The sequence below is a fragment of the Parastagonospora nodorum genome (genome assembly GCF_000146915.1).
Source record: "Parastagonospora nodorum SN15 chromosome Unknown scaffold_6, whole genome shotgun sequence".
NCBI classification, from domain to species: domain Eukaryota; kingdom Fungi; phylum Ascomycota; class Dothideomycetes; order Pleosporales; family Phaeosphaeriaceae; genus Parastagonospora; species Parastagonospora nodorum.
Genome location: NW_001884554.1, coordinates 261,190 through 281,208, shown reverse-complemented (window position 1 = coordinate 281,208; position 20,019 = coordinate 261,190). Strand labels below are relative to the sequence as shown.

General features: G+C 54.3%; 10 protein-coding genes across 10 annotated transcripts; 5 read left to right on the top strand and 5 right to left on the bottom strand.

Annotated features, from left to right (window-relative positions):
- Positions 1-128: 128 nt before the first annotated feature.
- On the bottom strand, positions 129-2,131 carry SNOG_04224 (hypothetical protein; the record flags this gene model as incomplete). Its single annotated transcript, XM_001794592.1, has 5 exons — positions 129-881; positions 931-1,315; positions 1,368-1,740; positions 1,829-1,924; positions 1,981-2,131. 5 exons carry the CDS (start codon positions 2,129-2,131, stop codon positions 129-131), a joined length of 1,758 nt encoding a protein of 585 aa, XP_001794644.1.
- Positions 2,132-4,979: 2,848 nt separating this feature from the next.
- On the top strand, positions 4,980-5,527 carry SNOG_04223 (hypothetical protein; the record flags this gene model as incomplete). The annotated part of the gene is made up of 2 exons (XM_001794591.1): positions 4,980-5,057; positions 5,108-5,527. The coding sequence occupies 2 exons, from the start codon at positions 4,980-4,982 to the stop codon at positions 5,525-5,527; spliced, it is 498 nt and encodes a 165-aa protein (XP_001794643.1).
- A 567-nt stretch (positions 5,528-6,094) lies between these two features.
- SNOG_04222 (hypothetical protein) lies at positions 6,095-7,359 on the top strand (the record flags this gene model as incomplete). Its single annotated transcript, XM_001794590.1, has 3 exons — positions 6,095-6,558; positions 6,613-7,256; positions 7,304-7,359. The coding sequence occupies 3 exons, from the start codon at positions 6,095-6,097 to the stop codon at positions 7,357-7,359; spliced, it is 1,164 nt and encodes a 387-aa protein (XP_001794642.1).
- A 256-nt stretch (positions 7,360-7,615) lies between these two features.
- SNOG_04221 (hypothetical protein) lies at positions 7,616-7,883 on the bottom strand (the record flags this gene model as incomplete). The annotated part of the gene is made up of 2 exons (XM_001794589.1): positions 7,616-7,679; positions 7,792-7,883. The coding sequence occupies 2 exons, from the start codon at positions 7,881-7,883 to the stop codon at positions 7,616-7,618; spliced, it is 156 nt and encodes a 51-aa protein (XP_001794641.1).
- Positions 7,884-8,085: 202 nt separating this feature from the next.
- On the bottom strand, positions 8,086-9,397 carry SNOG_04220 (hypothetical protein; the record flags this gene model as incomplete). Its single annotated transcript, XM_001794588.1, has 3 exons — positions 8,086-8,844; positions 8,983-9,147; positions 9,203-9,397. 3 exons carry the CDS (start codon positions 9,395-9,397, stop codon positions 8,086-8,088), a joined length of 1,119 nt encoding a protein of 372 aa, XP_001794640.1.
- Positions 9,398-9,999: 602 nt separating this feature from the next.
- Positions 10,000-10,743, top strand: SNOG_04219 (hypothetical protein; the record flags this gene model as incomplete). Its single annotated transcript, XM_001794587.1, has 2 exons — positions 10,000-10,502; positions 10,554-10,743. The coding sequence occupies 2 exons, from the start codon at positions 10,000-10,002 to the stop codon at positions 10,741-10,743; spliced, it is 693 nt and encodes a 230-aa protein (XP_001794639.1).
- A 428-nt stretch (positions 10,744-11,171) lies between these two features.
- On the bottom strand, positions 11,172-11,521 carry SNOG_04218 (hypothetical protein; the record flags this gene model as incomplete). Its single annotated transcript, XM_001794586.1, has 2 exons — positions 11,172-11,387; positions 11,438-11,521. 2 exons carry the CDS (start codon positions 11,519-11,521, stop codon positions 11,172-11,174), a joined length of 300 nt encoding a protein of 99 aa, XP_001794638.1.
- Positions 11,522-11,746: 225 nt separating this feature from the next.
- On the top strand, positions 11,747-12,892 carry SNOG_04217 (hypothetical protein). The gene is made up of 4 exons (XM_001794585.1): positions 11,747-11,821; positions 12,053-12,078; positions 12,130-12,341; positions 12,425-12,892. The coding sequence occupies exons 1-4, from the start codon at positions 11,783-11,785 to the stop codon at positions 12,850-12,852; spliced, it is 705 nt and encodes a 234-aa protein (XP_001794637.1). The 5' UTR covers positions 11,747-11,782; the 3' UTR covers positions 12,853-12,892.
- A 4-nt stretch (positions 12,893-12,896) lies between these two features.
- Positions 12,897-17,471, bottom strand: SNOG_04216 (hypothetical protein; the record flags this gene model as incomplete). Its single annotated transcript, XM_001794584.1, has 6 exons — positions 12,897-13,684; positions 13,961-14,930; positions 15,136-15,488; positions 15,552-15,700; positions 15,774-16,223; positions 16,546-17,471. 6 exons carry the CDS (start codon positions 17,469-17,471, stop codon positions 12,897-12,899), a joined length of 3,636 nt encoding a protein of 1,211 aa, XP_001794636.1.
- A 1,001-nt stretch (positions 17,472-18,472) lies between these two features.
- Positions 18,473-19,671, top strand: SNOG_04214 (hypothetical protein; the record flags this gene model as incomplete). Its single annotated transcript, XM_001794583.1, has 2 exons — positions 18,473-18,918; positions 18,969-19,671. 2 exons carry the CDS (start codon positions 18,473-18,475, stop codon positions 19,669-19,671), a joined length of 1,149 nt encoding a protein of 382 aa, XP_001794635.1.
- Between the last annotated feature and the right edge of the window lie 348 nt (positions 19,672-20,019).

Below are 20,019 nucleotides of genomic sequence, written 5' to 3'. Positions count from 1 at the left end.
AGCCTAAAAAGCACGCTCATTGCTTAAAGTAAGCCCTCCCTTGTGAGCTAGAAAGTCGAAAATTCCATGCCATCGATTACCAAGGACGTGCGATTAAACGCTCGCCCCGCGAAACACACTGCACCATTCTACGACGTGATGGCCTCGGTGGAAGTCGGTGCCGTCTCGATGCTAGTCGCTGCTTCAGTCGAAGCTTCTACAGCGGACTCCGTGTCGGCCTTGATCGCAGGTTCGTCCTTGTTGAGTTCCTTGTCCGCATCTGCCATGGTCACGTCACCATCTGTGTCGGCGGGCTTAGTAGCAGACTCAGGTTCAGCGGATGTGTCATCCTTTTTCTCCTTGGTCTCGGCCGGTGACTCTGCCTTCGCGATTGGAGACTCCTCCTTGGTGGGCTTCTCGTCATCATGCTTGACACCGTTGGTCGCCGGTTCGCCATCAGAAGCGAGAGCACCACCCCACTTGGTGAGGAGCTCACCCGAGCGCTGCTTGAAGCTGTACTCCTCCTCCTTGGGAATCGAGTTGAGCTTGATGATTGCCTTCAAGACTTTGTGGACCTTGGTCTTCTTGATGACCTCAGCCTCGAGATCGTCATGAAGCTCGAGCTGCTTAAGGTAGTCTGACATGTTCGCCATGTCTTCATCCTTGGGAGCCTGATCGCGGGATAGGAAGCCCTTCTGTAGGCGATGGCGGAGGTACAAGATTTGTTTCTCTCGCTTTGCGAGTCGCTCCTCCTCAGTTAGTGGTGGCTCTTCAGGCTGAGCGGATTCCGCCTCTTCGCTAGCCTTCTTCTTCGACTTGGTCTCTTTCTTGGGCTTCGCTGTAGATGCATCCTTGGGCGTCTTGGTTGTCAACTTCAGCTTCGTCTTGGGCGTCTTTGCGGGCTGTTAGTGGATTAGTGGCCGTGAAGCGCGCTGTGATTGATTGACATACCTTGTCGTTCTCGCCGTCACTCTCCTCGCCCTTCTTGCGCTTCTTGCTTGCCTTGGCCTTCTTTGCAGATGGAGCGGCAGCATCATCGCCATCGGCCATTTCCACATCATCTGAACCTGCTGCAGCCGTGCTCTTGCGCTTGGCTGACTTCTCAGCCTTCTCCTTCTTCTCAAGCTCCTTTTGTTCCTTCTGTTGATTGTCTTCTGCTAGGGCGGCCTCATGACTGGCAAGGACCTGCTTAAAGTGTGCTAGGTCGTGGCCTTCCGCAGCAATCTGCCACGCTTCCCATAGTGCCTTGTTCTTCTTGTTGGAGTTGCCTTCTTCGACGTCTTTCTTCACGTCTTCGAGGTTGAATGTGAGGAGGTCGGTGTTTACTTGCCATGCACTGTAGTATGTTAAAACAAGTGGCTCCAAAGGAGGAGGAGTATGCGACTCACAATTCATTGGTTCCCAGGAACATGACGGGGTACCGTCGATCCTTTGCATTCTTGCCACCCTCGAGGAAATCTTCGCGATATGTGCCATCGATGCGCTTCGCGCTGACGGGCCGCTTGCTGAGCAGTGACTCTGGTAGCATATCTTCGTCGCAGATGATGACTGGCCAGGGTTGGTAGCCGCGCATCGCGACCATGTACATCTCGCCTGGGTTCACATTGAGACGTAGCTCAGGTGCCTTCTTCTTGCCCTTTGCGGGTGTCTTCTTCTTGTGTTCTGGAACGCCAGCTCCTGACTTGCGCTTGCCGTTGCCATTGCTCGTCTTCTTAGCAGCTGGGGTGCCGTTGGTGGCAGCATCGCTGGCGGGTACGGTATCTGAAAGGTAAAATAAGCATGTGCACGAAGAGACTATCGATCACTGGCAGGATGAAGACATCAATGATGGTGCCTGGTTTTGACTTACCTGCGTCATCACCAGCCGCCTCAGTCTCTGGCTGCGCGCTGGCAGTGTTCTCCTCCTTCGCGGCGGCGTCCTCTTGTGCGTCGTCAGTCTTGGAAACTGATTCATCGTCGCGTTAGCTTCGTGGACGTCATTTATGGCAGTTAATCACAAACCTTCAGCGACACCCTCGGTGGCTACAATCCCCTCCTCAGCCGGCTTCGCCTCAGTGACTGCAGGCTCTGCGACATCGTCTGCTGCTGGTGTCGGCTCTTCGACCAGCTTGGGAGCATCGGCCACAGCGGGCGCGTTGGTCTCCTCAGCCATTGTATCGGTCGTGCTTATGTGGCACGGAGTGGTGTCGACGCGTAAGGGAGGCAGCGGGTCGCGAATTACCCTGTCGAGATGTCAAGCGCGACGGCAGTGACGCGTAGTCGATGGGTGACCGTGGATGGTGATGGACGTGGGGGGTGAGGTGGGTGATGGGTTCGTGTCGTGGTGTGGTGATGGAGGGAAAGAAAAGGCCTCCTCGGGACGACTGGGGCTGGGCTGGGTTTCTTACCAGCGCTGCGCGCAGGGCTTGGCACCGATTGGATCCTATTCGCAGGGGAGAACACTTCCAGGCGCGCCGATAATTTTTCGAGCAGTTTCGCTGTCTTTGCGAGAGCCAGCGGTGCTAGTTTGCTGGTGTTGCAGTAATCTTTGTGGTGCGGGCAGACGTGTTGGCGTTTGCTCTCCGTGCCTCTTAAGGTGGGCGCGATGCGCGATGCGCGATGAGCTATGAGCGTCCGTGCGCGTCGTGTACAGAGTAGCCGCCCTCCAACTGACCCCTCAACAATACTCCACTATCTGGATTGATCGAGAAGAAGTACGACCGAATGCTCTCCTTTGCTCTTGTTCCGATGTCCAGTTGGTCTTGCACAATGTGACTCAACTCCAAGCTGATAGGGGTCCATTCGCGAACAGTGACTTGAAGCCACATCCAAATAAGACCTAGGCTGGAGGACCGGTGTGCCTCAAGAGTTCCCGACCGTCAGGATATCGACTGCAAAGGTATTCGTAATGGTCTATCTCGCCTGGTTAGCTTCTTGATTCTCAGCTTTGAGAGGTTCGATAGAAACGAGCACTAGATGAGTGGACAATTTGTGTAGCAGCTAGTACGACTGCGAGCTGCGGGGCTTTGCTAGGGTTCGCATTTCAGCTACTAATATCTTGATTAGCTCTTGTGCCTCGTGCGGCTATCTGTGAGACTCACTATACTCTATCTTATCACTCCTCGCGACGTTACTGCACAAAGCAGATCCGATCCCAGCTCTTACAAACTCAACGCCCATCAGGTATTCCGTGCGTCGACACCGCTGCGAACCATTCGCGCATGATCTCCGTGAGGGTTTGTTTTGTACCGCATTTTGTCAATTGCGTTTTGAAATGACTAGAATACTCCAGTCTCACTTAACGCCGGGTAGCTCGGTGAACACCTCAAGGGTAGGGGTTAGACGGTCGACTCCGACTCTTGGAAACCCAATAGACTGTTGCAACATAATTGCAGCATAACTTTCTGCATAAAGACACCCAGGGATTGTAGACCTCTCCACATAGATGTGGCAATAAGGAATTTTGTTTCCAAACTAACGTGTTTGGCCAACATGCAGGCATTGCGTTCATCGGAGTCTCTGGGTGGCATCTATCCACAATCGGCTCAAGGGACTGGTACCATGACCTAGTATTCCAGGTCTCGACGGCTCCACGTGGTCATCCTCATACATCGAGCAGTATTTGAAGCAGCTACGTTTTCGCTCGAGAAACAATGAATCCTTTTAGCACGGCTGCAAGAGACATTGAATAGTTGTGATGCTTGTCCGCATGGATGAAACCTCACTGTAGCGTGACAGGAGACTTGTGACCATAAGACGTCGTGTTCGAGCGTGAAGCAGTGTATAGTCTTTCAGTATCGAAGGGCACCCAGGCGTGCTGACCGTAGATACGGCAAGTCCCCGTAATTTGGGTGTCCTGAGAGCTAGAGCCATGCTGATGTCCAGACTTCCGTAATATAGGGTTCGGCCACTCGATCTTCGACTGTATTCGCTATCGATAAGCAACCTAGTTCCTAGCTCTTGCACGTATACTGGTCTAAACCAGATATATACTTATTTGCGGGTGCGTGGGATACGGGACGGCTTCGGAGCTCGTCGTATTGCGGGACTTCAGGTCAGACCTTATGATGCAGGAGATCGAGAGCCTGTTCAGATCCTGTCGAGGGCATCTTGTATGTGCATATCTATGCAATATTTTGGACTTCTATCTGCACCATCGATGAGGCGTTCGCTCTGCCGTATCGCTTGACATGCTACGATGCTCGCGATCGACTCTCAAATCCTCTATGCAGCTCCCTGGTTGTGATTTGCCACGGCGGATCTGCGGATCGCCTAAACACGAGTTTTAAATAACTCCCATAGCGTAGCCCACACGTGTCTCCGGCTCTCGGACTTCGTTGCTATGGCGGTCAATGGTCGTGGAGTGTGTTGACGCAGCTAGTTCTATCGATCGAGGGGCAGCGGAGCGTCGGGCGGGTCGTTGTATTCTAAAGAAAGAAGATAGATCGGCTGTCCAGAGTTACGTGAAGTGGGGTGGCCCACGACAAATGGACGTTACATGGGAGAGAAGTAATGTGTTGGCGATGGTGTATGGAGGTGGGACATTCAGGGCTCTGGCGGTTGTCGCTAGACCTACCTAGCCGCTCTAGATGTCTTGGCCTTCGATAACTACACACCACCTGGGCACAACAATCTCCCCTACATTGCACATCGCGCATAGGGGGATCTCCCTTTACAATATGGCAAACGGTACTCAATTGACGGTGAACACCGTTCGAATTACTGGGACATGAATGCGCACTGTCTGGGCGGTTATTTTGGCCTGGCAACTGCTATGGCGAAGTGCTGCGGTAATCAGGGTCAAAACCAGCTCATCAGACTGTTTCAGACAAATTCAGAATCAACCCTCGACCAGCAAACTATAGCGTGCATCTATTGGTAACCCGTAATGCAGTGGCCGTTCACGGCGGGCTTGTGCATACCCGTAGGCAGCTAGCGCAAAGACGTCAGGGTCCTAGATCCAGCCCTACAATTTCTGAGAGTAGCGCGCAAGCTTGACACCATAGCTATCCTTTTCCAACATGGCTACAGAAGCCCCTGCTACGAATGGCACCACAAACGGCGACTACCAAGCCTTGTGGGCGAACAAATACCGTGGTGTACGCAACCTGTTTGACGTTCACGAGGAACCAAGGACTAACAGGCGCAGGCGACCGTGGAAGATCTCGACCCACCTCCCGCTCTCTCCGTCAAGCCTACTGATCCGATCTCATGGGCTCTCATGAGCGGGCTCGAGCGCGACTACACCCATCTCACCGTCACATCGCAGGAAACCCGCGCACTGTTGGGTTACATCAGCATCCCGCGCCTGCAGGAGCTGCTAAAGGAAGGCAAGGTCAAAGACAGCGATCCGGTCCAAGAGGCCATGCACAAGTTCCAGCGACGTGGTAGGAGGTACAAGGTCATCACCACGGAGACACCGCTGGAGGAGCTGGACGAGTTCTTCAATGGCGGGGTTGACGGAATCGGCAAACAGGACTTCGCGGTGGTGACGGATGCCAGCCGGAAGTTCGTGCTGGGTGTTGCCACGAAGGAGGATTTGGAAACTTTCATGAAGAGGAGAGCTTGAAATGGGAGGATATCCCTATTTTCTCAAAGTTCAATATTGCATTGCTGGCGCATGGAAATACCTCGGGGATTTGGTGCTGCAAAGCTGGATTCAACATACCCTCAGGCATGCTTATTGCAAGTTCACATAGTCTTGTGTGAATGCATGTACAGATGTCTTTCTAGCAAGAGATGCTTATGCCAGCTTTATTTCGACGAGAAGTACCAGATTAATGGGATATCACGAAAACTTTCTCTCGGACTTGATTGTACTCGACTACATTTGAAGTACAACCTGTGACACTCTGAAAATAATTGAAAGTCATCTCGAGCACTCCGATATAGAAAGTAGACTATATACTACCATAACCTACCATGGTACTTTGCAAGGCTGCATGGCAACAAGACGTCATCAGCCTTAGTCAGCCCTACCTCAACATTCCCCGGCAGCCATCCAGAAATAAATGCGATCGCCCGTCTCAAGGTCCCCACATGCCGATAACGAGGGCTCCGCCTAACCATGCGCTTTTGATCAACCCAGCCCTGGTGTGCAGCAGACTCCCTGAAACCTCTTCCCCGAGTCGCTGGCATGGTCGCGCCTTCTCTCCGATTGCGTCCCACCACCGCCGCCCTCCTCTCGCAAGCGCGGCGAACTACCAAATTATACATTCCGCGAACCCGTCTCGTACAGAACGCGAGATGGTACGCGCAAAAGTCCCAGGAGCCCAGAGTAGGCACCACAACGCCTGTGCCGGATGATGCGAATCCGCCGAAACCCAAGACACGGCCGCCTTTCTACTTTGAAGCCGGATATGCGCTGTTTGCGAAACGACCTTCGAGACCTTTCCCGCCGCCGTTCTTGTCCCTGCCGTCCACGAGCTTCTCGGAGCCGCTGAGTACACACAATAAGAGCAAGGACCGCAGGCCGAAAGTCAACGGGGAAATGATCAGAGGGGTAACGAATGGCGACGACGCGGTTTTAGTCGGCGACTACTTCATCGGCGCAAACGACGGCGTGGGGGCTTGGGGTACGCGGGAGAAAGGACATGCCGCGTGAGTCCCTCAAGAAATTGCCATGGCACATTATGTTCTGACATACCAGCACAGCCTATGGTCGCGGCTCATCCTCCACTTCTGGGCCCTCGAGACCGAAAAAGCCGCATACTCGCCCACCACCGAACCCAATCCCGTCGCATACCTGCAATCTGCATACGAACTCACAAAACAAGCAACCTCGGAGCCAAACGAGTGGCACGGCACCACGACTGCGTGCGGCGCCCTGCTCAGCTCCGACAACGACATGCCCGACCACCCGATTCTCTACGTGACGCAGCTCGGCGACTCGCAAATCCTCGTGATACGGCCGAGTACCAAAGAGGTGATATTCCGCACAGAAGAGCAGTGGCACTGGTTCGATTGTCCGCGGCAGCTGGGGACTAATAGTCCCGACACGCCAAACGACAACGCTATTGTGGATCGCGTCGTGCTTCAGGAAGACGATGTCGTGCTGGCCATGACCGATGGCGTGGTTGATAATCTGTGGGAGCATGAGGTGGTTACAAACGTCGTTGAAAGCATGGAGAAGTGGACTGGTGATAAGGATAAAGATACAGAGCAGCAGACGTATGCAGACGGCATGCGGTTTGTTGCGCAGCGGCTCGTCAATGCGGCGCGGGAAATTGCCCAGGATCCGTTTGCTGAGAGCCCGTATATGGAGAAAGCGATCGACGAGGGCCTTTCGATTGAAGGAGGTACGTAAGACTCCGTCACCACATATGTCACTGCTGACATACTACAGGCAAGCTCGACGATATCAGCGTCGTAGCCGCTCAGTGCAGACGACGTGACGGTTGAAGCATCATGATCATCGCCGTCACAGGATATGACCCCATTCATGGTGGTCTCACCAGTCACTTATTCAACCACTGAGAGCCTCTTACGCGTGGCTCCAGTGTCTTGTGCAGCCATGATCTGGGCAGCGGTTCCTTGGAGGGCCTGTCTGCACCAGACCTGGCTCTACTGACCTCATGGCCGGAATTTACGACAAAGATTCAAGCCAAGAAGGCGAGGAGCAGTAACAGACCCTACTAATACGAGAGTGACATCAGCATCAGCACTCGCGGCCACTAGGGACGGCACCATCGGTCAGTTGCAGGACATATTCACGCATGCAGCTGGACCATTCCAGTATAATATGAATGTCTATTGGTGGAGGAATACCTAATCTACGAATCATGGGACTATGCATTTTGGGTGGCGCAATGGATACCGGAACGCCTTTTACACCTGAAGATGGCGATGTTGTCGCATGGGCAGGAATTATCATTCGAGGCCGCCGATGTTGCTGGATACGGACGCGATAGCGTGGTGCCATGCATGGCGGGGGCCACCGAAGAGCTTATAGAAGAAAGTTTGAAGTATTCAGTCTGAGCAGAAGATCGATGGTGTATGACTTGGCGGTCTTCATGCGAATACCAACCGTGCTCTCTAGGCTTTGCTTTCATCAAGCTGGTGATGCTGATGGCGATTGGGTAATCTTGCGTTTCGATCGGCCAGATTTGCTTGGTGACCTCGATCGACTCATACTAACTGAAAGCTTGCGCTTCTTGATGTCGGCGCGTGAGCCATGCGAATCCGCTTCGGAAGACGAGTGTCTACGGCGCCGGTCTCGAACGGGACTTGGTGAGCTGCTAGGAGACCTTCGACGGCGACGCGGAGGCGTGCGTGAACGCGATCGTGACAGCCTGGGTGGTGGTGAGTTGGACTTGTCTTTCTTTGCTGGGGAGGCAGAGCGCGAGGTATGTTTGGGTAACCTTCTGCTATCATGGCTTGGAGACCAGGACTTGTCCCTCCTCCGTCGTGGCGGAGACCTCGAACCCAGAGAGGGAGAGCGTCGTGCACGGCGCGGCGGCGGTGATCTAGACCGGCTCGATGATGGCGATCGGCGTCGTCGTCGGGGCGGTGTTCGTGAGCGATCTGAAGAGGGTGAGCGTCGAATGCGACGAGGTGGTGGAGAAGCAGAGCGACTGCCTGAAAGCGAGCGACGGCGCTCACGAGACTTGTCACGACGGCCTCCCCGGCCGCGACTTCTACCACCGCTCCCGCCCGGGACGTAAATGTCACGTTCGCGACGTGGTGGTGGGGATCGTCGTCGCCTGTACAGGTCAGTATGCACTCTTCTATGGTCTGACGGATCGACGCACGGTGGAGACCGCGAACCCCGGCGTGGTGGTCCGCGATCGAAATCTCTACCTCGCCCTCGACCACCTCCTCTGCGGTCATCGCCGCGAAAGCGACCGCCGCGTCCACGTTCAGGGCGTTCGGAGCGTTCGGGACGATCTGGGCGTTCGTTGCGGCGGAACGAGTCGATCATGTCGGTCTGTTCTTGACCTTCGCGGCGGCGTTGCTCGGCTTCGGCTTTGGACATCTGCATGCGAGGTTAGCTATGCCAATTGCTGCAAAGCTCGCAGCTCTCACCTGTTCCTTCTGCAGTTCGAGCTTCTTCGCTTCCAACAGCTCCCGCGGTACACCGACGGGACTTTCCTGTGCACTCAGCATGAGGTCCCATAGCTCTTTGCAGAATGCCGGTGTGTCCTTGTTCAGAAAGCCCGTGAGCTGGATCTGGATCTCCTTGATTTTGGGCTGCCAAACGTTAGCTCTAATATGTAGGTCGACGACGCGAAGAGTGCTGTCTTACAAATCGATCTTGCTCAAGGAGGTTGTAGCATGTCTCGACTACAATGTCGTCTTCGTCGCCGAGGATGGTCGTGATCTTGTTGGCGATCCACTTCTTCATCAAGTCAATGTTGACCTTTTCAATGTCGACCTTCTTATCGAACTCAGGTGGAAACTTAGTCGCCTTGAGACGCTTCTGGTCGATGCTGAGCGCCATGTTGACGGCTGTAGTCGTACTTTCGGCTGCGTGCGGCTTGGGGCGTGTTGTGTTGATGGGATTGCGGCGAAAGTGGAAGTGTCAGAGGTCGCGAGCTCCAGGTTGCGGCTCGGCGGGTCGGCGAAGGCTGTCAGAAGCTACGTCAGTTTCAGGTACGAGCACGGCGGACCCTGGCTCCACACCAGCTTCACCCGAGCAACAAACAGCATTAAGACTTCACTATAATAATTTCAACGTTCAATTAGGCAACTGGAGTGTAAAGGAAGGCATGGACTCTATAGCTTCGACAAGTTCACAACCGAAATGCCGAAGTAATCTTGCTGTAAGACGGTACACTCACCCAATGCAGAAGCAGCCTCTTGATAGTAAAGGCTTCCCGAAGCATGAGATCCTGCGTTGAAGACCAATAGCAGCAACCACGGCTGTTTGACAACACAACTGGACCTTCCTCACCATGTGCTTATCTATCGAGTCCATCGCCTCCCTAGCACTTCGGTCTCTCCATCACTCAACCACTATCCAGCATCACACTTCTTCCACGTCTTCTACATCAGCCATCGCTGTTACATTATTTTTCTACTCTCCACCTTCAATAAACAGCCATGTCCGACGTTGAGGATCCCGTTGTTGAAGCTGTCGAAGAAATCCTTGAGGAGCCTGCCGCTGAAGAGCCCCCGGCGGACGAACCCGTTGAAGACCCAGTAGAAGACCCGGTCGAGGAGCCTGCCCCAGAAGACCCTGCCGAAGAGACAGCCCCCGAAGACCCTGTCGAAGACCCTGTTGCAGATGCCGCCCCCGAGGAAGCTGCAGTACCTGAAGAGCCCGCGGCAGCTGCGCCTGAGTCGCCCCCGGCAGTCGATGGAGCGTCAGCCGGCGATCCTGCGGTGGCTGGAGCGCCCAAAGCAGCTGAACCCGTCAAGGAACCCCTCAAAGAAGTCGAGGACGCTGCCAAAGACGCCAAGAAGAAGACCGAAGACGCCGCCGCCGAAGTCAAGAAGGAAGTCAAGGAGAACGCCAAAGACGTCAAGGATCCAGTAGTTCCAGCCACAGCGCCAGCTGTACCTCCCGTACCTGCTGCACCTGCCGCTGGCGCACCAAGCTTGAAGTAAGCGTGCCATCCACACTACATTCACCCTTACTAACACATGTCCTACAGGTCCAAGAAGTCCTCCAAACTCGGCAACGCGAAGTCCAAGGTGGCTGCCAAGGTCCTACCAAAGGTCCTACGTGTCGGTACACCCAAAGACGTTGTCCCGCTGGTCGTCATGCTGCGCCAGAAGAAGAAGGCAGGCCAAGACGTTGCTCCCTTGGTCAAAGCGTGTATGACTATCGTCGGTGGAAAATGATACCTTTCGGTTGGCGGCATGGATTCCCACATTATTACCCCAGCACCCTTGATCGCTACTCTTGTTGTAACCTAGAACTCTTTCTCCTCTTTGACGAAGAATGCCATCTGGACTATTCTTCTGCTCTATCGTGCCATGGCCGTGCGTATGAATTCGGGGATGGCGTCTATGACCGTAGAACTGAATATCTCTAGACCCCAGTGCCAGCCATCGATCCTTGCAATTGACATGCAGCTTCATGACCACAAGTCCATCTGGCACGAACACTTCTTCCTCAGCCCAGCCTTTATCACAGACGCATATCCTCTATCTCATATCGGCCCGGACCAACTTCCCATCCTCCCCAGCTGCCATGCATGCGCCGCGCCATACATGATGCTCTTTCCGCACATAAAACCTCATTTCTCAAATCAAATCCTGATTCCTCTTCACCCGCCAACAACCCTCCCCACCTCGCGCCTCGCCTCCTCCAGCCCCCTGGCTAAATCCCCTCTCTTATGCCTCTCCTTGACATCGTAATGCAACTTGAGCAACTCCTTCGCCCGGCCTAACTCGACGTCGTCTTCTTCTGCGTTTTTCTGCGTCTCTGTGTGGGTGGAGGTGTTGGGGCGCGCGGAGACGAGGGCTAGGGCGGCGGATGGGTCCTGAGGGATGTTAGTCGAGGCGTGCGGGAGCGGGGAGAGGGGAGACAAACGCAGACTCGTAAAGAGACGAGGTCGGAGAGGATTTCAGCAAGGTGGAGGGGGGATTCTTGTTGTTCCTGTTGTTCCTGCGCCATTGTAGGAATATTTGGAATGTTGTGGTCGCCCGTCTGATGTGGTGTAGCTGTTTCGTGACGTGGGATTGTGGAGACAGAGAGAGAGATGGATGTGGAGGTCAGAGCTTCATCCCACATCGGCTTGGGGATGCCGTACCTCACCGCCAAGAGATACCGCCGTGAATTGCCGACGAGAACGTGCGCGTTGCGTGAGTCTTTGCTGATAACATTCGCTTTTTTGTGCAAGAAACGCTCTTGAATTGGGAGATTGAATTGGATACGATGGCGAGTATACAGGCGATTCGGAATAATTGCAGGAAGGTATGTTGGGTTTTCCTTCACGTCTACCGGGTGGGACAGAGTAGAGCACGTGCGTGTGCTACGATATCACGGTCAAAAGAGCTGGATAGTCGGGACATTGTAGTTTGGCGAAGCTTAGTTCCGTAAGAGAAGGAAGGTGGACGACGAAGCAAACAACTGGCTACGGATCATACTCAATGATCACGACACAGCTCACAGACAGAGAGTATCTGGAGACTGACAGTACTTCAGGTTATGTGCATCGGCCGTAACTATGCGTAAGATGTCCTCCAGAATTGATCGTCGACACCTCCTAAAGTATGGTGTAGCGACCACATTAAAGAGCTCTCAAGCGCCACACCCCGCCAACCCTTCTTCTTCCTCAAGCCCCCGTCTTCCATCCTTCTTCCCGGCGCTGGCCCCGTCCTTCGTCCTCGCGGTGTAACGATGCACTACGAAGTCGAGCTTGGCCTGATCATGGGCAAGACAGTACGTGATTTACATCCTGAAGACACGAAAGGAGCCATGGACGCTATTGAAGGTAAGTTGATATTATTCTCACTACTACTTGACTCTGTGCACCTTCCTCCAAATGGCCTTAACTCTGACATCTTCAAAACACAGGCTACCTCCTCGCCATCGACATGACCGCCCGAAACGTGCAAGACGAAGCGAAGAAAAAAGGTCTTCCCTGGTCCATCGCCAAGGGCTTCGACACATTCATGCCCATCAGTAACCTCATTGCCAAGTCTCGCATTCCGGACCCTCAGAACGCTCACATCTGGCTGTCGGTAAACGGCGAGATGAAGCAGTCTGACAACACAGAGCTCATGCTATTCCGGATTCCTCGGCAGCTGAGCGACATCAGCAGGGTGATGACGCTGGAGAAGGGTGATATTATTTTGACGGGTACGCCAAAGGGTGTTGGGCCAGTCAAGACGGGGGATATCATGCGTGCAGGCATGAAGGTGAATGGAAAGGATATTGAAGAAGCGAATATGGAGGTCCCAGTTGAGGATCGTGATGGGTTGTATGAGTTCAAAGAGACATGAAGTAGCGACAAGAAAGGCGTATATCAACCCTCGTACATAACCCTTCAGATGATCAGATTCGATTGCTTCTTCATCCGCTCGTATGTAGCCTGGTCCAGAGTCACAGGCGAGATGAGAAGGGGGCGCCTCGACCCACGTGAAGAGGTTGCTGGCCCTCTACGCGAGAAGGGAGGCCCCATGGTCTCCGATGTAGGTCCTTCATCTAGTCCCAGCGTCGTGTACGGAGCTTCACGTTGCATGTAGGACGTGGATGATGCGGGCTTAGAAGGACCCGGAATCCTTGGGACGGACGATCCAGCCTCCTTGGGATAAGCATCCGAACCGTCGTCATACTTCTTTGGTCTTGTCGAAGGTTTTGCCTTGGACACTTTCTTCTTCTCGGGACTTGCTGGATTTTCCGCTGTTGGCTGTACGGGTGCAGCAGCTGGTTTGGTGCGTTTTGACGCAGCAGCCGTCTTGCGTGGTTCAGTCTTGACAAGATTTGCAGCATTCTGTGTTGCATGCGCAGGCTTCTTCGCCGCCTTAACTTTTGCACGTGGCTGTGACTGGTGTGGAGGTCGAGTAACGTTAGGCTTCCTTCGCTTCGCTGCAGGCTCATTGACAAGCTGTGTCTCCCCAGAACCAACAACCTCTTTTGGCTGCGGCACTTCGAACTCGGCGTGATTTGATTCGTTGATCTTCTTTGCTTGAGATCGTGTCAGGCGAGGCTTTGGGGCGATGTCTTCGACCTTTCGCTTTCGGACGTTCAATTTGACTACCAACTGTTTGGCTGGCTGGCGTTTTGGAGGAGAACCTGGCATGTCTTTGTCCAGTGGTACAAGATTCTGTGGGTCTGACCTCTCCACCATTTGGGTAGCAGGCAGTGGAGCAGGACGAGGATGGAGAGGTGGATTCATACGGACCGTTGGCGTATGGTCCATCCTAGGTTCGTCCTCAAGCGTGTACTTTGGATCGTGAATTGACTTTCTCTGCATCACTCTAAGTCTAGCCGACATTTCATCGCGCCCCTTCTTCTTGGGCGATGACGATGTAATAGTGCTCATGCTCCTGCAATCGTTAGTAAGTAGTCATAGATCAGTGTGGTATGTTTGTACTTTGGTTTAGTTACTGAGCTTAGGGGCTTCTCCACCGGTATACTGCTGGGGATGTATGATGGGTTGCGTAGGTAGAATTTCTTCGTCTTCCGTCTCATCTGCTGCATCATCGACTTCAGCGACCGGCTGTGCTGATGGCGGCGGATACATCTGCTCCGGCGTCGCTCTTCCAGTCGATGGTGGGGGCATATGCGTGCCTACGATCGCTTTGTTTTGGCGCACGACCTTGAGATCAGTGACTTCACTCTCAAGCTTCCTGATTAGGCTTGCATCCTTGTTGCGGTCGTTCTCAAGACGTGCAATACGCTCCAGCAGGATCTCGAGATCAAGAGCAACATCTTTGGCCTTATCAACAGAGTCCTCAAGGCAAGAGATCTTGCCCTCAAGCTCAATCTGCTTCTGTCGCACGTTCTTGTTCTTCTCGGCGAACACCTTGAACGTCGACACCTCACCTTCTACCCACTTGTCGAAAGGGCGGTCTTGTTCATCTGACTCAATAGCAGCGATTTGTTGCTCGATTCGTCGGATCCGTGCAGTCGCAGCCTCTGCAGCTTCGGCGACAGTTTCTGTAGCTTGGATTCGGCTGTGATATACTTGGTGCTGCTCTTCGAGATCTCGCATACGAGAACTGATGTGGTGGTGCTCTTCTGCAGTTCTCTTACCCCATAGCAACGCTTCCGCGGCTGTGAATGACATTCGTTGCTGGTCAGCGAGCGCTTGGGCACTGCCCGGTCTGCTGCGTTGACTCATGTTCGGGGCTAGATGAGTCGCATCTGGACTGGAGTGAGGTGGTGCGAGCTGAAGGCCTTCACGTACGAAGTAAGAATGCGAGAGTGAGGTTGGTGTGCGTACGTATGCACAGTATCTCAGTTCAAAGCTGAGCGAGACGAAGGTGGAAGTGAGTGTAGGATCGGCGGAGAGCTTGAGAATGAGGGCAAAGTCTGCCAGTTGAGGAAGGCGCGGTGGCAGAGCACCTTCCTCGACCGAAGACAAGCGTGCACGTGCTTGATGCCATGCCACATGCCTACGCGGCATTCAATATGACATCTTGCGGTGGCGATGCATCAGCTGTTCATATCAACCTCACAAATTGGAGGACACGAGCTGAGTAGGTGAGAGAACTCACACAAATACGCACAACGTGAAGTAAAGGTTTCTTATTTCTTGCTACCTACAGGCTTCTTCACACGGCCCGCTTCGGTCCTTTCGGCGCATCTAGCATTTCATCCCTCTTCATGATCCTGATCTTGGTGTCTTTCTTCGCACTCTCCGACTCGCTGTCAGGATCCTTCGGCCTCTCCGCAACGCTCTTGTCAAAGCTACTGGGATCGATACCTAATATACCACCGACATTGTTGCGGTCGCCCGGCACTGAGAATTCGCGGAAGGCATATCGCCATTCGTTGAGGAAACCGCGGATTGCTTTGCCCACCTTGTCTTTGCCATTCTTGGAGTGATGGCCCGTTCCGGTAATAGCGTAAACGGGACGTGAAGATGAGCTGTGCTTGAGGAGGATGCCCTCGAGATAGGATACGGATTCGTCTGGATGGAGGCCTTTTGCGATTTTAGTTGCTTGTTCATTTCGTGTGACATACGAGGACATACCGTGAAGATCGACATACAGCTCTACTGAGCTGTCTGTGTCCTTATTCCGCTCTTCGTAGAGAATCCGAGCAGCCTCTCGGTGCGCTTCGCGCATGAGATTGTTCTCGCTCTGACCCCTGAGACTGAGGGCTTTGGCGGCACGAGAATCACTACGATTCCAAGCTTGAGCGGCACTAGACAGGTCAGCAACATGCACGCCGTTATACGTAGATCAATACATACCTTTGCAGAAACTTGTTACGTAAACTGCCGTGCTTGAATGCTTCCGCACGAGCCTTGAGATAGGCTTGATTGCCCTTCTCGCCAGTTTCTAGCCATGGGATATGCTGAGGAGCAGGGATCGCTTGTGCAGCTGCGCTATTCTCACGAGTTCCGTTGAAGCTTCTCGTGGGCTTGAGTCCTTTGCGCACTGGAGTGGCTGGCGCAGGAGCTGGGGACATGCGCACCACATCCGCAAGATTGTTGGGCGTAGGGGCATCTTTGTGACCATGACCACCGCGCTTGCCATGATGCCTCTTGCCCGTCTTTGCGGCAGCAGCAGAGCCCAAGCTTGGGAACGCCTCGTTATCGTCTACCGCAAGCACGGATGGCGTGGTGGCACGTGATGGTACCCGACTGCCCGTCCGTGACTGCGGGCGGCTACCGGCTCCTGGGGTGAACACAGGGAATGGACTGAGCCCTGGTGGGGGTCGTGTCGCGCCACCTGTCAGACCGTAAAGTTGCTCCAGGGTTGTAGCTTCTAGGGTATGTATCTGCGGAGTTCCGAAAGGAGAGCCGTTGGAGTGGAGGGTGGGGAACTCGTAGTCAGACATTTGGAAGTTTGGAAGTGCGGATTGAAGAGGTGGGGGTGGATACGTCAGAGATGGCCATGCGAGCCATGAGGGCTGAAGGATCATGGGAGAACAAGCACGTTTCACCAGCGAGGCAGTTGCCATTCAAGAAATATCTGAGAGGGGTTAGTAAGGTGAAGAACAACGTGGTCATAGGCACTCACTTGCAAAGCGTCTTGCTGGTGTCGTGGCTAAACCTGCAGTCTGCTCTTGCGCAGTGTCCGGTGGACAGAAAGTACTTGCACACAATATTACTCTTCTGCTGGCCGGCTGGCGTCGCGGGTCTAAAGGTTGGATTCATCGACTTTCCAATGAGATAGCCAGACTGGTCGTGGCTCGGGGTAGGGAGCTGCGACCCTTCCATGGCCTGCCCCATTAAAGCAAGCAGCGCAGCGCTGAGGTCAAATCCGTTGGCTTCAAGCACTTTCTCGAGCTCCTCGTCTGAGCGATCGTCTCTAAGAATTGAGCGGAGCATGTCATACGGGCCCATGTCCATGGTCTGTGGTTGGACCCATTCAGCCGCACCCCCGTTGAGCGTGCCGTCACCCAGCAGAGACGACTCTGTGCTCCCCGAGTCATCGTTCACGAGCCAATCTACGGAGTGGCTATCGAGGTCACCATAAAGATCATTGTTTGGGCTTGGGCCCTCGCTGAACTGGTATGCGCTAAGACTCGGACTATGAGGGATATGCGGACTAGAAAAGGCGAGGCGCGGCGAGGGTCGTGGAGACGTAAAGGGAGACGCGGTCGATGACTTGGCACGATTGAAGGCAGGCGGAGCAATGCCAAAGCCCGGGGGAGGGTGAACGGTGCGCGGCGAGTTGTTCACAGGGGTCGGCGCTCGATTCTGCCACGGCGCAGGCGAAGGACGGCGGATGACGGTATGGCGGCTCGGGGGAGGACTACTCGATGAGCTGCCTGCGTCGCGGTAGCGCCAGAGACAGTCGAGCACGATGTTCTCTAGCGACTTCCCCGTGAGGTTGGTTTCCTTGCGCATCAGCTCCTCCAGCTGGTCTGTTTTGTCCTCCTCGTCGAGCGCATCGTTCTGCAGCACGGGCAGCGCCTTTTCGTAGAGGACGTCGGCGACCATGATCAAAGATATGCAGATGTGGGTGGAAGGGTCGCGCAGGAAGCTGGAGGTCTGGGGGTGGACGGGCTGATTAAGGGCTGCGGGTAATGGCAGAGAAGGGCGACCGGCGCGTCAGAAAAACGAAGCTGCGATGAAGGACAAGACTGGGGCTGAACGTCCCGCAGAACCGCTGCGAGACTTACGACGAAGTGCGCGGAGCCAAAAGGGCAAAATGAGTGAACGGGATAGGTGCCCCGATCCCAAGGGCGAATGAAGCTTGACCCTAATTAGCCTTACGTAGCTGTAGGAGCTGTGGGGGGCCTGCGGGACGATTCCAAGATTAGCCCGCCGCCGTCCGTGACGACCAGGACCGCGTCTTCCAGGAATTCGGTGCCGCACAAGTACGAGGGGGGTCTGGCATCAATTGGCAGTTCTATGCTGCGGCTGAGGATCTGTTGAGAGTAGCATACGGGGGCTGCTGACGACCCTATTATTGTAGCCATCGGTGGCTCGATCGTGTCCATCAAGAGCCCTCGCATGCGCTCTCCTGGTTCGCGGATCTGAGGCTGAATCACGTGGCTCGACATTGAATGCCTGCAGTCGATCTGAAAGGTTGCATATCGTGTAACAGCTACAGCGAACCTTCTAAGAAGCTTTTGGAGATGCAGTGCAAAGCCGCCGCATCTGAGACAGGATAGGCTCTACGCTCTACGCTCTGGCGAAACTCGTCCCAAGGCATTGCAGACCATGTTTGCGTCCACATCCCTCCTGGTCCCTGCAATGATGCACCCGCCCGGCTCTCGGACTTAGCACGCTGCGATGATGAAACCAGCAGCTCGTCCAGCCAGCACTAGTCAAGTCAGATCCAACAACCACCCGTGGACAGCCCGTTGCTTCGTCCATCATACACATCCGGAATGCCTGCGCTCGAGAGTAGCAGTTCATAACCCTTTTCCTATATCTCGTCTCCATCACCCACCCTTACCCGCTTCGTCCCGCGCCGCGCCGCAACCACAGTAAACATGCCAGCCGACGACTACGACGTCCGCGCGTTAGCCCTGCCCCTCGAAGACGAAGAAACAGGCGAAACACCAGTATGGAGTCGCCGCTCGACATCCTCCTTCCGCCGGACGCCATCGCATCACGGCCAGCAGTCGATGCGCCAGAGGATCATGACGAGCTACGACAAGGCATCGCGGCGCGTAATGGAGCAATACAACAAGCTCACGGTCCTGCAGAAGGTGCTGCTTCTCCTGGCGACTATCTTACTGGTAGTGTTTGGAATACTGTTTTTGATATACAATGAGCGCATATTCGGAAAGTTGGTCCCTGTCGCGAAGAAATGGCGAGACATACGAGCTGGCTGGCTGATCCTCTGGGCCTTGATCTTCGCCGTGTCTTTCCCGCCATTAGTCGGGCACGGCACGCTCATGACCATTGCAGGCTTCGTCTACGGCTTTCCAAACGGGTATTCCTGTCCCCCTCATCCCACCCTATGCCACAACTAACACACCCAAGCTGGTACATTGCCGCCTCCGCCACCATCCTCGGCTCAACCGCCTCCTTCATCGCCTCGCGCTCGCTGCTCAAATCCTTCGTCGACCGCCTAATCAAAGGCGACAAGCGCTTCGCCGCCCTGGCCCTCACCCTCAAACACGACGGGCTCAAACTCCTCGTCATGATCCGCCTCTGCCCCCTCCCCTACTCCCTCTCCAACGGCGCAATCGCCACCTTCCCCACCGTCCACTGGGCCAGCTACGGCCTGGCGACCGCCATTATTTCCCCCAAGCTCATGCTGCACATCTTCATCGGCAGCCAGCTCGAGAAAATCGCAGAGTCCGGCGGCAAAATGGACCCAAAGACAAAGGCCATATCTTACCTCTCAATCGGCATCGGCGCGATCGCAGGTATCGTCACCGGCTGGTTCATGTACAAGAAAACCCGTGAGCGCGCCGCGCAACTCGAGGCCGAAGAGCGTGCGGGTATTCGCCGCGCGAGTATCGAGGATTTGGAGCGCGAGTACTCGGATGACCCAGAAGCGTTGGGGGCCGCGGAGACGTTGAGGGAGGAGGAGGATGATATTAGCTTGAATACCACGTGGGATGACGAGTATCATGACGAGCCGGTAGTCACAGAGGACGATGCGATTGAGATTGGGGATGATCCGTTCAAGGATGGGGATGGGGATGCGAGTGAAGATGAGGAGAGGGGGAAGAAGTAGATTTGAGGTGTAATACTGAGCGAGCTTGGGATAGAGGAGCTTAAAGGTTTTGTATAGATTCCTGCACGTAGTAATGCGAATGAGAGCGCCTTGAAGCGTTGCGTATTAAAGTTATCTCGGAGTGCGTTCTCATGCTACATTGTGAGTCTAATATGCCATGACAGCGTCATATACATCCGCCAAATATTTCAAGTACGATACTTAAGCGACACAGCTGATGGGTAGTCCTGAAGCAATACGCAAGTGCATTAGGCTGCTTCAGGGCTCTCGAAGTCAAATAAATACTTTCAGCCTTCCCTATCGCTCAAGTGGAAATGACTATTGCGAAAACATTATCACTCATAGCAC